Source organism: Pseudophryne corroboree, chromosome 3 (genome assembly GCF_028390025.1).
Source record: "Pseudophryne corroboree isolate aPseCor3 chromosome 3, aPseCor3.hap2, whole genome shotgun sequence".
In the NCBI taxonomy this organism is placed as follows: Eukaryota; Metazoa; Chordata; class Amphibia; order Anura; family Myobatrachidae; genus Pseudophryne; species Pseudophryne corroboree.
This window is the reverse complement of record NC_086446.1, coordinates 544,700,945-544,717,420: the sequence shown is the minus strand read 5'-3', so window position 1 is coordinate 544,717,420 and position 16,476 is coordinate 544,700,945. Positions and strand designations below refer to the sequence as shown.

The 16,476-nt window shown below is 48.0% G+C and overlaps 1 protein-coding gene across 1 annotated transcript in view; it reads left to right on the top strand.

Moving 5' to 3' along the window:
• The window catches only part of LOC135056281 (L-xylulose reductase-like), a 28,805-nt gene extending 17,361 nt beyond the window's left edge, over positions 1-11,444 (top strand). Inside the window, exons 7-8 of the mRNA XM_063961233.1 lie at positions 6,650-6,767; positions 11,083-11,444. Of these exons, the coding sequence (XP_063817303.1) occupies positions 6,650-6,767; positions 11,083-11,216 (252 nt within the window). The 3' untranslated portion in view covers positions 11,217-11,444. The remainder of the gene's footprint in view (positions 1-6,649; positions 6,768-11,082) is intronic.
• The last annotated feature ends 5,032 nt before the right edge of the window (positions 11,445-16,476 follow it).

Sequence of the window (16,476 nt, the reverse complement as noted above, 5' to 3'; positions counted from 1 at the left end):
GCCTCCCCCCCCGCCCAGCGGCCGCCTCTGCCTGTCGATCAGGCAGAGGCGATCGTAGTGGCCCGATGGCCTTCGGCCGTCTGGCATGCGCCGGCGCACTGCGGCACCGGTGCACGCTGCAGTTGATCGCAGCGGTGCGATCGAGTCAGAATGACCTCCTATGTACAAAGGAAAATATCTTATTCCTTCCTATTTGCCTCCTCTCAGTTGCATGGCTGGAGGAGGTCACTCCAGTCAGCTTCCACATTGTGTCTCTCCTGCCAGGATCATACTGTGTCACTCCAGCTATCTCCCCCTTGTGTCACAGCTGCCAGCACTCTCCTGTATTACTCCAGCCAGCACCCTCCTGCGCCACTCCAGTCAGCTCCCCCATTGTGTCTCCTGCCAGGATCCGCCTGTGTCATTCCCGTCAACTCCCCATTGTGTCACTCCAGCCAACTCCCCCTTGAGTCACTCCAGCCCACCCTCATATGTCACTACAGCCCCCCCCAACTTGCGCCATTGCAGCAGCCCTTTATGTGTCCTCTGTCGTGGGTGTCTCACCGCTAGTATCTGGCTCCCTCAGTTTTTTCAGTCCCCGTAGTGCTGCTGTGTGTCTGGTTGGAGTACAGCAGTTTCTGGATCTGTTGTGGTCACGTAACTTTGAGTGTCGGGAGCCACATTTGAATAAAGAAAGCCGCATGCTGCTCAAGAGCCACGGGTTGGCCACTGCTGGCCTAGTGTGCACCATTCTTAAGGTGGATGTCCTATTTTTATTTTATTCATTATTCTAAATAGTAAACTAAAGCCCAAATCTCATACATTCATCACTGTTGTATCTAACAAAAGTCTCAAGAATAACAATTATGGTGTAGGTAGTTTAGGGAAGTTTATGTTAAAGAAAGGGGATGTAATAATAAGAATTTACTTACCGATAATTCTATTTCTCGTAGTCCGTAGTGGATGCTGGGAACTCCGTAAGGACCATGGGGAATAGCGGCTCCGCAGGAGACTGGGCACAAAAGTAAAAGCTTTCTGACTAGCTGGTGTGCACTGGCTCCTCCCCCTATGACCCTCCTCCAAGCCTCAGTTAGGATACTGTGCCCGGACGAGCGTACATAATAAGGAAGGATCTTGAATCCCGGGTAAGACTCATACCAGCCACACCAATCACACCGTACAACTTGTGATCTGAACCCAGTTAACAGTATGATAAACGTAGGAGCCTCTAAAAAGATGGCTCACAACAATAAACAACCCGATTTTTGTAACAATAACTATATACAAGTATTGCAGACAATCCGCACTTGGGATGGGCGCCCAGCATCCACTACGGACTACGAGAAATAGAATTATCGGTAAGTAAATTCTTATTTTCTCTGACGTCCTAGTGGATGCTGGGAACTCCGTAAGGACCATGGGGATTATACCAAAGCTCCCAAACGGGCGGGAGAGTGCGGATGACTCTGCAGCACCGAATGAGAGAACTCCAGGTCCTCCTCAGCCAGGGTATCAAATTTGTAAAATTTAGCAAACGTGTTTGCCCCTGACCAAGTAGCTGCTCGGCAAAGTTGTAAAGCCGAGACCCCTCGGGCAGCCGCCCAAGATGAGCCCACTTTCCTTGTGGAATGGGCTTTTACAGATTTTGGCTGTGGCAGGCCTGCCACAGAATGTGCAAGCTGAATTGTACTACAAATCCAACGAGCAATCGTCTGCTTAGAAGCAGGAGCACCCAGCTTGTTGGGTGCATACAGGATAAACAGCGAGTCAGATTTTCTGACTCCAGCCGTCCTGGAAACATATATTTTCAGGGCCCTGACTACGTCCAGCAACTTGGAGTCCTCCAAGTCCCTAGTAGCCGCAGGCACCACAATAGGCTGGTTCATGTGAAACGCTGAAACCACCTTAGGGAGAAATTGAGGGCGAGTCCTCAGTTCTGCCCTGTCTGAATGAAAAATTAGGTAAGGGCTTTTATATGACAAAGCCGCCAATTCTGAGACACGCCTGGCTGAAGCCAGGGCTAACAGCATGACCACTTTCCATGTGAGATATTTCAATTCCACAGTGGTGAGTGGTTCAAACCAATGTGATTTTAGGAGACTCAACACTACATTGAGATCCCAAGGTGCCACTGGAGGCACAAAAGGAGGCTGTATATGCAGTACCCCTTTGACAAACGTCTGAACTTCAGGCACTGAAGCCAGTTCTTTTTGGAAGAAGATCGACAGGGCCGAAATTTAAACCTTAATGGACCCTAATTTTAGGCCCATAGATAGTCCTGTTTGCAGGAAACGACCCAGTTGAAATTCCTCTGTAGGGGCCTTCTTGGCCTCACACCACGCAACATATTTTCGCCAAATGCGGTGATAATGTTTTGCGGTTACATCCTTCCTGGCCTTGACCAGGGTAGGGATGACTTCATCTGGAATGCCTTTTTCCTTCAGGATCCGGCGTTCAACCTCCATGCCGTCAAACGCAGCCGCGGTAAGTCTTGGAACAGACAAGGTCCCTGCTGGAGCAGGTCCTTCCTTAGAGGTAGAGGCCACGGGTCCTCTGTGAGCATCTCTTGAAGTTCCGGGTACCAAGTCCTTCTTGGCCAATCCGGAGCCACGAGTATAGTTCTTACTCCTCTCCGTCTTATAATTCTCAATACCTTGGGTATGAGAGGCAGAGGAGGGAACACATACACTGACTGGTACACCCACGGTGTTACCAGAGCGTCCACAGCTATTGCCGGAGGGTCCCTTGACCTGGCGCAATACCTGTCTAGTTTTTTGTTGAGGCGGGACGCCATCATGTCCACCTTTGGTTTTTCCCAACGGTTTACAATCATGTGGAAGACTTCTGGATGAAGTCCCCACTCTCCCGGGTGGAGGTCGTGTCTGCTGAGGAAGTCTGCTTCCCAGTTGTCCACTCCCGGAATGAACACTGCTGACAGTGCTATCACATGATTTTCCGCCCAGCGAAGAATCCTTGCAGCTTCTGCCATTGCCCTCCTGCTTCTTGTGCCGCCCTGTCTGTTTACGTGGGCGACTGCCGTGATGTTGTCCGATTGGATCAATACCGACTGACCCTGAAGCAGAGGCCTTGCTTGGCTTAGGGCATTGTAAATTGCCCTTAGTTCCAGGATATTTATGTGAAGAGACGTTTCCATGCTTGACCACAAGCCCTGGAAATTTCTTCCCTGTGTGACTGCTCCCCAGCCTCTCAGGCTGGCATCCGTGGTCACCAGAATCCAGTCCTGAATGCCGAATCTGCGGCCCTCTAGAAGATGAGCACTCTGCAACCACCACAGGAGAGACACCCTTGTCCTTGGAGATAGGGTTATCCGCTGATGCATCTGAAGATGCGATCCGGACCATTTGTCCAGCAGATCCCACTGAAAAGTTCTTGCATGGAATCTTCCGAATGGAATCGCTTCGTAAGAAGCCACCATCTTTCCCAGGACCCTTGTGCATTGATGCACTGACACTTGTCCTGGTTTCAGGAGGTTCCTGACTAGCTCGGATAACTCCCTGGCCTTCTCCTCCGGGAGAAACACCTTTTTCTGGACTGTGTCCAGAATCATCCCTAGGAACAGTAGACGTGTTGTTGGAATCAGCTGCGATTTTGGAATATTTAGAATCCACCCGTGCTGACGTAGCACCACCTGAGATAGTGCTACTCCGACCTCTAACTGTTCCCTGGATCTTGCCCTTATCAGGAGATCGTCCAAGTAAGGGATAATTAAGACGCCTTTTCTTCGAAGAAGAATCATCATTTCGGCCATTACCTTGGTAAAGACCCGTGGTGCCGTGTACAATCCAAACGGCAGCGTCTGAAACTGATAATGACAGTTCTGTACCACAAACCTGAGGTACCCTTGGTGAGAAGGGTAGATTGGGACATGGAGATAAGCATCTTTGATGTCCAGAGACACCATATAGTCCCCTTCTTCCAGGTTCGCTATCACTGCTCTGAGTGATTCCATCTTGAATTTGAACCTTTTTATGTAAGTGTTCAATGATTTCAGATTTAAAATCGGTCTCACCGAGCCGTCCGGCTTCGGTACCACAAACGGCGTGGAATAATACCCCTTTCCCTGTTGTAGGAGGGGTACCTTGATTATCACCTGCTGGGAATACAGCTTGTGAATAGCTTCCAATACTGCCTCCCTGTCGGAGGGAGACGTTGGTAGAGCAGACTTCAGGAACCGGCGAGGGGGAGACGTCTCGAATTCCAATTTGTACCCCTGTGATACTACCTGCAGGATCCAGGGGTTCACTTGCGAGTGAGCCCACTGCGCGTTGAAATTTTCGAGACGGGCCCCCACCGTGCCTGAGTCCGCTTGTAAAGCCCCAGCGTCATGCTGAAGACTTGGCAGAAGCGGGGGAGGGCTTCTGATCCTGGGAAGAGGCTGCCTGCTGCAGTCTTTTTCCCCTTCCTCTGCCCCGGGGCAGAAATGAGTGGCCTTTTGCCCGCTTGCCCTTATGGGGACGAAAGGACTGAGTTTGAAAAGACGGTGTCTTTTTCTGCTGAGAGGTGACCTGGGGTAAAAAGGTGGATTTCCCAGCCGTCGCCGTGGCCACCAGGTCTGACAGACCGACCCCAAATAACTCCTCCCCTTTATACGGCAAAACTTCCATATGCCGTTTGGAATCCGCATCACCTGACCACTGTCGTGTCCATAAACTTCTTCTGGCAGAAATGGACAACGCACTTACTCTTGATGCCAGGGTGCAAATATCCCTCTGTGCATCTCGCATATATAGTAATGCATCCTTTAAATGCTCTATAGTCAATAATATACTGTCCCTATCCAGGGTATCAATATTTTCAGTCAGGGAATCCGACCAAGCCACTCCAGCGCTGCACATCCAGGCTGAGGCGATTGCTGGTCGTAGTATAACACCAGTATGTGTGTATATACCTTTTAGGATATTTTCCAGCTTTCTATCAGCTGGTTCCTTGAGGGCGGCCGTATCAGGAGACGGTAACGCCACTTGTTTTGATAAGCGTGTGAGCGCCTTATCTACCCTAGGGGGTGTTTCCCAACGCGCCCTAACCTCAGGCGGGAAAGGGTATAATGCCAATAATTTATTTGAAATCAGCAGTTTTTTATCGGGGGAAACCCACGCTTTGTCACACACCTCATTTAATTCATCTGATTCAGGAAAAACTATGGGTAGTTTTTTCACACCCCACATAATACCCCTTTTTGTGGTACTTGTAGTATCAGAAATGTTCAAAGCCTCCTTCATTGCCGTGATCATGTAACGTGTGGCCCTACTGGACATTACGTTTGTCTCGTCACCGTCGACACTGGAGTCAGTATCCGTGTCTGGGTCTGTGTCGACCATCTGAGGTAACGGGCGCTTTAGAGCCCCTGACGGTGTTTGAGACGCCTGGACAGGCACTAACTGATTTGCTGGCTGTCTCATGTCGTCAACAGTTTTTTGCAAAGTGCTGACACTGTCACGTAATTCCTTCCATACTACCATCCAGTCAGGTGTCGACTCCCTAGGGGGTGACATCACTATTACAGGCAATTGCTCCGCCTCCACATCATTTTCCTCCTCATACATGTCGACACAATCGTACCGACACACAGCACACACACAGGGAATGCTCTGATAGAGGACAGGACCCCACGAGCCCTTTGGGGAGACAGAGGGAGAGTTTGCCAGCACACACCAGAGCGCTATATATATACAGGGATAACCTTATATAAGTGTTTCTCCCTTCTATAGCTGCTGTATTTGTATTATCTGCCAATTAGTGCCCCCCCTCTCTTGTTTTACCCTGATTCTGTAGCAGGACTGCAGGGGAGAGTCAGGGAGCCGTCCTTCCAGCGGAGCTGTGAGGGAAAATGGCGCTTGTGTGCTGAGGAGATAGGCTCCGCCCCCTTTTCTGCTGCCTTTTCTCCCGCTTTTTTTAGGAAAACTGGCAGGGGTTAAATGCATCCATATAGCCCAGGAGCTATATGTGATGTATTTTTTGCCAAAAAAGATGTTTTTATTGCGTCTCAGGGCGCCCCCCCCCAGCGCCCTGCACCCTCAGTGACCGGAGTGTGAAGTGTGCTGAGAGCAATGGCGCACAGCTGCAGTGCTGTGCGCTACCTTATTGAAGACAGGAACGTCTTCTGCCGCCGATTTTTCCGGACCTCTTCGCTCTTCTGGCTCTGTAAGGGGGCCGGCGGCGCGGCTCCGGGACCCATCCAGGCTGAATCTGTGATCGTCCCTCTGGAGCTAATGTCCAGTAGCCTAAGAAGCCCAATCCACTCTGCACGCAGGTGAGTTCGCTTCTTCTCCCCTTAGTCCCACGATGCAGTGAGCCTGTTGCCAGCAGGTCTCACTGAAAATAAAAAAACCTATTTAAAACTTTTACTCTAAGCAGCTCTGGAGAGCTACCTAGCATGCACCCTTCTCGGCCGGGCACAAAAATCTAACTGAGGCTTGGAGGAGGGTCATAGGGGGAGGAGCCAGTGCACACCAGCTAGTCAGAAAGCTTTTACTTTTGTGCCCAGTCTCCTGCGGAGCCGCTATTCCCCATGGTCCTTACGGAGTTCCCAGCATCCACTAGGACGTCAGAGAAATAACATTCTAGCTTGATAGCCCATGTGTGGCACAATATATGAAGTCAGTGCACCACAGCAGACAGGATGGACACTAAGGTGTTACCTATTTTTCAGATTCGTGTAAACTGTGTGAACCCCACAGTAGTAATGACTGACATGGCACGCGTGTACTGGAGTGATTCTCAGAGAGCTGCATCAATGCTTAATCGGATTCCTATTGGGCGCTTTGCTGGTGTGTATTCTGTCATCACACGGGCACACAACCTGGTGCCCATGTGATATAACGGTCATAGGTTCAGAAATATTTATAGAAATTACTAAGAAGCTATTTCCACAAACCATAAAGAATGTGCCACGCCTCTGAAAAAATTGTACAGTTGTAAGCTTGTTCCAAATATTCATATCTAATAGGAAAGTGCGAAGATCACATCATGAACAGCATTCAACTTAATTGTTCTCCAATCATGATTAATATCTGACAGATCCCAATCGGTTGTGGAGCGGGATCAGTGATTACTGTATATACATATGGAAGCTAGAGAAAAAAATGTAGGGCCAAATGTAATAGAGTGAGAGTTTCTAAAAGTGAGAGATTTGGTAAGATTTTGCAGTTTTTAAAAAAAGTAGCAATCATTTATACAGCAAGATCAACCTGGTTTTGCAGTGTAAAATGATTGCCACTTTAAAAAAAACTGAAAAGCCTTACCAAATCTCTCACTTTCTGAAACTCTCACTCTATTACATTTGGAGGGTGATTCCGAGTTGTTCGCTCGCAAGCTGCTTTTAGCAGCTTTGCACACGCTAAGCCGCCGCCTACTGGGAGTGAATCTTAGCTTATCAAAATTGCGAACGAAAGATTAGCAGAATTGCGAATAGACACTTAGCAGTTTCTGAGTAGCTCCAGACTTACTCTGCATCTGCGATCAGTTCAGTGCTTGTCGTTCCTGGTTTGACGTCACAAACACACCCAGCGTTCGCCCAGACACTCCTCCTTTTCTCCAGCCACTCCCGCGTTTTTCCCAGAAACGGTAGCGTTTTTTCACACACACCCATAAAACGGCCTGTTTCCACCCAGAAACACCCACTTCCTGTCAATCACACTCCGATCACCAGAACGAAGAAAAAACCTCGTAATGCCGTGAGTAAAATTCCAAACTGCATAGCAAATTTACTTGGCGCAGTCGCAGTGCGGACATTGCGCATGCACATTAGCGACTAATCGCTCCGTTGCGAGAAAAAAATAACGAGCGAACAACTCGGAATGACCCCCTTGGTCTGTAGTCGTCTTGTGCTATATTCCAGCTACACAAAATAGCTATCACCAATACACATCTGAATTTCTGTATAAACTAGCTGTTCTACCTGTTCTTCACACGGGAGTTTCTGATTTTCAAAGTTGTACATATACATAAGTGTTAATAATTTAGTAAATCTATAGAGATGTAAATCTGAGACCTGTTAATGTAAGTAAATATTAATCCATGGTTCTTGGTGTTAACCGAGGAGCACCCGTAGCAGATATGGTAAAAAGTGACAGGACCATTTTTGTAGTTTATTAAATACTTTACACTGGAGGTGCAATCCAAATTTTGATCCGATTGTCCGTTTGGGCGTTATCGTTCAAGCAATGTAAGCCACGCCCCTTTTCATCCCCTTTGGGGAGATTTATTAAAATTCTGATTACGTAGTTTTCCTATTACCCACCGGAAGAATACCTAGGTAAAATTTTAGCTTCCTAACACATCGGGAAGTAAGAGAATTAGTGATGAGTCAGTCAGTCAGTGAGTGAGGGCTTTCGCGCATATATATATATATATATATATATATATTTTGATAATACAGAAATTTTCCAATGGGAGAATGAATACAGCACAAACGTATTTTACAATAGTGTTGTGTCCAGTGATTTGTACATGGTTCTGCTTTTGATAGGTTATTATTACTATTATACAAAAGGGGTCTGCAGTGCCTTTCAGTATACATAAACAGAACCTGCAATTAAAAGAAAAAAGAACAAAATACGTTTAGTATAAAGCATTGCAGAACATGGGATATAGGCTATACTCTGAAATGCCAAAAGTCATGGGATAGATGCCTAGTGTCATGTAGGACCCTCTAGTGCAGCAACTCGACATAGCACTGATTCCACAAGTGAAAGAAAGACTTCTGGATAGATGTTGATGCATATCATCTGGATAGCTTCCCACAGCTCCCTGATATTTGTAGGTGCAGGATCTTGGGTGCGAATGGACCTCTCCACCACATCCCATAAATCCTCAATTGGGTCCATGCCAGGCAAATGTGGTGGCCACATCATTTTTCAGACTTCTCTAGAATGGTCATCAAACTAATTCCGGACAATTTGGACCAATGACACAATGCATTATCCTGCTGGAATATTCCATCGCTGTGGGAGTACATGAAGGGCTGCAAATGGTCATAAATCAATGCAATATAGTGGTTACCAGTCAATGATGTGTTCAGGTGGTCCAGAGGACCCAACCCATGCGAGCACACCCCACACCATTATGTAACCATCATCAGTCTGCACAGTGCCTTGTTGACAACTGTGGTTCATGGGGTCTGTGCCACACCTGAACCCTACCATCGGCCCAAAACAACTGTAACCGTGTCTTATCGGACCACGCCACTTGTTGCCAGTCCTCCAGGGTCCAATTAGTGACATCACAAGCCCAAGTTAAGTGGTGTCTGGTATCATAGTGTTAACAGGGGCACTCTGGTGGGTCTCCTGCTCCCATATTCCATGGCAGCTAAAGAACGATGCAGTGACCTGCTGGATATGTGTCTGGTACCTCCTGCTTGAATGTGGATGTGCTTTGAGCCAGTGTCCCTTGTCTGTTACCATAGACAATTATAGTTAAGCACCCATGGTCAGTCACTGCGCTTCCATGGTGGGTGGTAATGCCTTCCATGAGGTATTCACAGAACACGTGAGACCATAGACTAAAGAATGTTGAATGTCTGCACAACTTCAGAAATAGAATTTCCCATCCATCCAACTATGTCCCGATAATTCACGTTGCCTTGCCATGAGCTGCCTTACTGGTGACTCTTAAGATGTCAGAGTACAACTAATGCTGGTCTGGCCTTTTCCAAGTTGTCACAGTATGTTAGCACGGGTGTAGTACGGTATGCTGGCGCTCGGGCTCCCGGTGACCAGCATACCGGCGCCGGGAGCCCGACCGCCGGCATACCGACAGCGTGGCGAGTGCAAAGGAGCCCCTTGCGAGCTCGCTGCGCTCGCCACGCTGTGGGCCGCCACACTATTTTATTCTCCCTCCAGGGGGGTCGTGGACCCCCACGAGGGAGAATAGTTGTCGGTATGCCGGGTGTCGGGATTCCGGCGCCGGTATACTGTGCGCCGGGATCCTGACATTCGGCATACAGAAGACCACCCGTTAGCACTACCTACCATTAACTTTACATACTACCATCCCATGACTTTTTGCACTTCAGTGTATAACCATTGCTGTCATAATACCTGCAATACAGCACCTGCTGAACCCACAGGTTCAGTGCCGTTGTTGGCATGGAAGTGATTTGAGGGAGGGAATAAAACCCTGCTCGTGAGAGCTTACAATCTAAAGGTGAGGGGCAGAGACAGGGGTGACACAGAGGAGAGAGACAATGAATAAGTTAGGATAGAGCACTGGGTTAGTATTACAGCTGGAAGGCTTTAATAAAGAAGTGGGTTGTGAGAGCCTGTTTAAAGCTTTGGAGAGAGTTCCAGTGATGGTGAGCAGCACAGGCAAACTCTTGGAGGCGGAAGTGAGAGGAGGGAAATCGTTGGGAAAGGAGGTGGCAGTCATTGGCTGAGCAAATTGGCCGGGAGTATGGAGGGAGATGTGGTAAGAAATGTGTTGGGAGAGGATTTATTGGGTGTGAGGAGTTTGAGTTGGGTTCTTAAGGTGTAGGAAAGCCAGTGTAGGGCCTGTAGGAGAGGTGAAGCAGACTCAGTACATGTAGAGATGAAGATGTGCCAGGTAGCGGACAAATTGGATTTGGAGCCAGGGAGGTCAGATAAGAGGTTCCAGTAGTTCAGTCTAGAGATGAACAGTGAGTGGATGTGGGTCTTTGTTGCCTCTTGGGTGAGAAAAGATCTTATCCTGCAGTTATTTCGAAGGTTGAAGCAGCAAGACTGGGAAAGGGACTGCATGTGGGTTTTGAAGGAGAGGACAGAGTCCAAGCTAGTGGACTTGCGAGATAGAAGAGATGATTAATATAGAAGTTAAGGCATTTACATCAGCTAACATCTTTTTTGCTGTGACTCATTCTTTATATTTGAGACTTAACAGTGGTGTTTGAAAGAAATGCGGATATTGGATAATTTTCCTCCATAAAAAAAAATTAGCACATCTAATTTTTTTTTTTTTTTAATCTTATTTGTTTAATTTGGTTTTCTTTGTGTGAAAATCTGAAGTAGTTTTTGGCCAATTTTCAGCATAAATATAGGAAATTCTGAAGGGTTCACAACCTTTCAAGCACCACTGTACCTACTAATCTCCCTCTATCTCTAAATATTTCAGAAGTGGATGACGTGGTGCACAGCATTCTCTTCCTGCTAAGTGATAAGAGTGCCATGATCACAGGGTCCTGCCTCCCTGTGGATGGGGGATACCTTGTCCATGGACTTCCAGCTAGTCATCCTTATGTGGACTGACCACTTGCCTGGCCTCCCAGTGTCTCCGTTCTTTAAGTGCCAGTGCTGCATAAGTATGGAAGATTACAGCTAGAAGATAACTTTCCAGCAATACGGCTAATGATTATATTTGTTGATCTTTAATCTGTTCAAAATGTGTAGAGTAAATCTGATTAAACGTCATAAAAACCTATATTTGTACATCAATATTCCTGCGTTACAGTTGCATCAATAAACCATTGCCCCAAACACACTGCTCCTAAATAATTGTGTCCATTATATAATATGCTGTAAAAGCAGATCTTACCAGAACAGTGAATGTCACTTTAGCTTAATATCTAACTTCCATCAGCTTTATTTGCTTGCTTAGTTCCGCTCTCCCAACTGATAATTCAAGTGTTCCCAAATGCTCAAGCTGACATTCATGGTATCCGCATTAGATGTTGTAGCCAGCCAACTATCCCAGACTAAATATAATTGTGCCAGGGAATCTAGGAAGGTTGCAGTCAGCCTTGTGTAAGGTTTACTTTTAGTGGCCATTTCAGGATGGTGTAGGAGTACAATTTTCTTTCTAGCTTCTTAGTAGAAAAGATCAGTAGTAATTCACATGCATTAATACATCAGGACATGGAAATAACGGACAGGAATCCAGCATTCCCCCCCCCCCCCCCCCCAAATAGTTAGCCTAGAGCTCTTAATGTCTTGTCTGCACTTGCTAAACTTTGCATTCATTCATTTTTATTTTCTCATACGTCCTAGAGGATGCTGGGGATGCTTCAAGAACCATGGGGTATAGACTGGATCCGCAGGAGACATGGGCACTTTAAGACTTTAAAAGTGGTGTGAACTGGCTCCTCCCTCTATGCCCCTCCTCCAGACTCCAGTTATAGGAACTGTGCCCAGTGAGACTGGATGCACACTGAGGAGCTCTCCAGAGTTTCTCAGAAAAAGACTTTATGTTAGGTTTATTATTTTCAGGGAGACCTGCTGGCAACAGGCTCCCTGTATCGTGGGACTGAGGGGAGAGAAGCAGACCTACTTCTGTGAGTTTCAAGGCTCTGCTTCTTAGGCTACTGGACACCATTAGCTCCAGAGGGTCTGATCGCTAGGTACGCCTAGATGCTCTTTCCCGGAGCCGCGCCGTCACCACCCTTGCAGAGCCAGAAGTCAGAAGACGGGTGAGAAGAAGATCAGAAGACTTTGGTGACGGCTTTGAGGTACCGCACAGCGGCCGCGCTGCGCGCCATGCTCCCACACACACAGCAGCACTACAGGGTGCAGGGGGGGCACCCTGGGCAGCATAAATCCTCAATAAATAGACTGTCAAAAGAGGCCTACAGTGCCTGGGCACTAAAACCAGACCCCCGCCAGTATAAAGATTAGAAAAATAGCGGGGCTGAAGCACGCCATTAAGGGGGTGTGGCTTAGCCCTCACAGCTTTAATCAGCGCCATTTTCTCTTCACAAAGCTGCAGACGCTGGTCCCGACCTCCTACACTACTGTACAAGTAACAGGGTGCAAAACGGGGCGGGGGGGGGGGGGGAGCAGGGGGTGCACAGTAATTTGGTGCTGTTTTATTAGTATAAAAGTGCTAACAGGTCTGAGGCATTATTTTAATCGTTTCAGAACCGGGATAGGCGCTGGGTTGTGAGCTGGCAAACTCCCTCTGTGTTTCTCTAACAGGCTTTGCTGTGGGTCTGTCCCCTATAGCCCCAGTGTGGTTGTGGGTGTCGGTACGCGTGTGTCGACATGTCCGAGGCTGAGTGCTCTTCCCAGGAGGAGGCTGGAGTGGGAACAGAAAAGACTGTGGGAGTGACCGTGTCGGCACCGCCGACGGCTGATTGGGTAAATGTTTTGAGTGTTTTGAATGCAAATGTGGCTCGTTTGAATAAGAGATTAAATAAATCTGAGTCTCAGAATCAGACATGGAGAAAATCCATGGAGGATGCATTATCACAAGTTCAGACCCCTCGGGGTCACAGAAGCGTTCATTTACCCAGATAGCGGATACAGATACCGACACGGACTCTGATTCCAGTGTCGACTATAGTGATGCCAGATTGAATCCTAAACTGGCTAAGAGCATTCAGTACATGATTGTGGCGATAAAAGATGTATTACATATCATGAAAGACCCTTCTGTTCCTGATACTAGGGTCTGTATGTTTAAGGGAAAGAAACCTGAGGGAAAGTTTCCTCCCTCTCATGAACTGAACGCTCTTTTTGAAAAAGCTTGGGAAAATCCTGACAAGAAGTTACAGGTTCCCAAGAGAATTCCGGTGGCATATCCGTTCCCCTCTGGGGACAGGGAAAAGTGGGAGTCAACCCCCACGGTGGACATAGCTCTATTGCGTCTGTCCAAAAAGGTGGCGCTTCCGTCTTCTGACACAGCTGCCCTAAAGGATCCTGCGGATCGTAAGCAGGAAAATACACTAAAATCCATTTATGTCACTACAGGTACGCTGCTCAGGCCTGCCGTTGCATCGGCATGGGTGAGTAGCGCTATTGAAAAGTGGGCAGAAAACTTGTCAGCTGATATAGATTCCCTGGACAGGGATAGCGTTCTTTTGACACTGTGTCATATCAGGGACGCTGCAGCCTATCTAAAGGAACCTGCAAGGGATATTGGCCTTTTGGGATCAAGGGCCAATGCCATGGCAGTCTCGGCTAGGAGGGCATTGTGGATTCATCAATGGAATGCTGATGCTGACTCTAAGGAGACTATGGAGTCTCTGCCGTTTAACGGTAGTGTCTTGTTTGGTGACGGCCTCGCTGACCTGGTATCTACGGCTACCGCGGGTAAGTCATCGTTTCTACCTTATGTTCCTGCACAACAAAAGAAAACGCCCCACTATCAGATGCAGTCCTTTCGGCCAAATAAATACAAAAAAGGACGAGGGTCTTCCTTCCTTGCTAAGAGAGGAAAGGGAAAAAGGTCACAGGCTGTGGCAAGTTCCCAAGAGCAGAAGTCCTCCCCGGCTTCTACCAAATCCACCACATGACGCTGGGGCTCCTCTGCGGGAGTCCGCACGGGTGGGGGCATGTCTCCAACGCTTCAGTCAGGTCTGGGTTGGCTCGGCCCTGGATTCTTGGGTATTAGAAATAGTAGCCCAAGGGTACAAATTGGAGTTTCAAGACGTGCCCCCTCACTGATTTTTCAAATCGGCCTTGCCAGTTTCTCTTCCAGAAAGGGAGGTAGTATGCGCTGCAATACTAAAGCTGTGTCAAATTCAAGTCATTGTCACGGTACCCCGTCACAACAGGGGGGAGGCTTTTATTCGAGCCTGTTCGTGGTCCCGAAGCCGGATGGCTCAGTCAGACCGATTCTGAACCTAAAATCCCTCAATTTCTATCTAAAAAAATACAAATTCAAGATGTAAATCTCTCCGAGCAGTGATCTCCAGTCTGGAGGAGGGGGATTTTATGGTGTCGGTCGACATAAAGGATGCCTACTTACACGTCCCCATATATCCTCCACATCAGGCTTATCTGAGGTTTGCTGTTCAGGATTGTCATTACCAATTTCAGACGTTGCCGTTTGGTCAGCCCACGGCTCCGAGGATTTTCACCAAGGATATGGCGGAAATGATGGTTCTCCTGCGCAAGCAGGGAATCACAATTATCCCATACTTGGACGATCTCCTGATAAAGGCGAGATCCAAGGAGCAATTACTGAAAAACTTTACGCTCTCCCTGACAATTCTGCAACAACATGGTTGGCTCCTAAACTTGCCAAAATCACAGTTGGTTCCGACAACACGGCTGTCGTTCCTGGGTACGATTCTGGATACGGAATTACAGAGATTTTCTTCCAGTGGAAAAGGCTCTGGAAATACAGAACATGGTAAAACATTCTGAAACTGACAAGAGTGTCGATTCTTCAATGCACTCGGTTGCTGGGGAAGATGGTGGCGGCCTACGAGGCCATTCAGTTTGGCAGGTTCCGTGCCGGAGTGTTTCAGTGGGACCTGTTGGACAAGTGGTCCGGGTCTTATCTGTACATGCACTGGAAAATAATCCTATCTTCCAGGACCAGAATCTCTCTCCTATGGTGGCTGCACAGTTCTCACCTCCTAGAGGGACGCAGGTTCGGGATTCAGGATTGGATCCTGGTGACCACAGATGCAAGTCTCCGAGGCTGGGGAGCAGTCCAGGGAAAATGGTCAAGCCAGGAAGCTTGTCTGCACATAAACATTCCAGAATTAAGGGCCATTTACAACGGCCTTCTGCAAGCGGAACATCTTCTTCGAGGTCTGCCCGTCTTGATTCAGTCAGACAACGTAACAGCAGTGGCGTACATAAACCGCCAGGGCGGAACAAAGAGGAGAGCGGCGATGGCGGAGGCCACAAAAGTTCTTCGCTGGGCAGAGAAACATGCAAGCGCTCTGTCAGCAGTCTTCATTCCAGGAGTGGACAACTGGGAAGCAGACTTCCTCAGCAGACACGATCTCCATCCAGGAGAGTGGGGTCTTCATCAAGAGGTCTTTGCAGAAGTGACAGGTCGTTGGGGAATTCCTCAAATAGACATGATGGCGTCTCGCCTCAACAAGAAACTTCAGAGATATTGTTCCAGGTCGAGGGACCCTCAAGCAATAGCGGTGGACGCCCTGGTGACACCGCGGGTGTTTCAGTCGGTCTATGTGTTCCCTCCACTTCCACTCATTCCAAAGGTGATAAAGATCATAAGAAGAACAGGGGTTCAGGCGATACTCATTGTTCCAGACTGGCCAAGGAGGGCCTGGTATCCAGATCTTCAGGAATCACTCATAGAAGATCCCTGGCCTCTTCCTTTACGAGAGGACCTGTTACAGCAAGGACCGTGCGTGTATCAAGACTTACCGCGGCTGCGTTTGACGGCATGGCGGTTGAACGCCAAATCCTAGCCCGAAAGGGTATTCCCAGAGAAGTCATTCCCACACTACTTCAGGCTAGAAAAGCAGTAACGGCGAAGCATTACCACCATATTTGGAGAAAATATGTGTCTTGGTGTGAATCCAAGAAGGCTCCTACGGAAGAATTTCAGCTGGGGCGTTTGCTCCATTTTTTGCAAGCAGGTGTGGATGCGGGCCTGAAGTTAGGCTCCATTAAAGTACAAATTTCGGCCTTATCACTTTTCTTTCAGAAAGAATTGGCCTCCCTTCCAGGAGTTCAGACCTAAGTGAAAGGCGTGCTGCACATCCAACCTCCCTTTGTGCCCCCAGTGGCACCATGGGATCTTAATGTGTGTCACGATCCGGGTATCTGGACGCCATTACTTGCCTTTTAGATGTCTCCTGAGGCT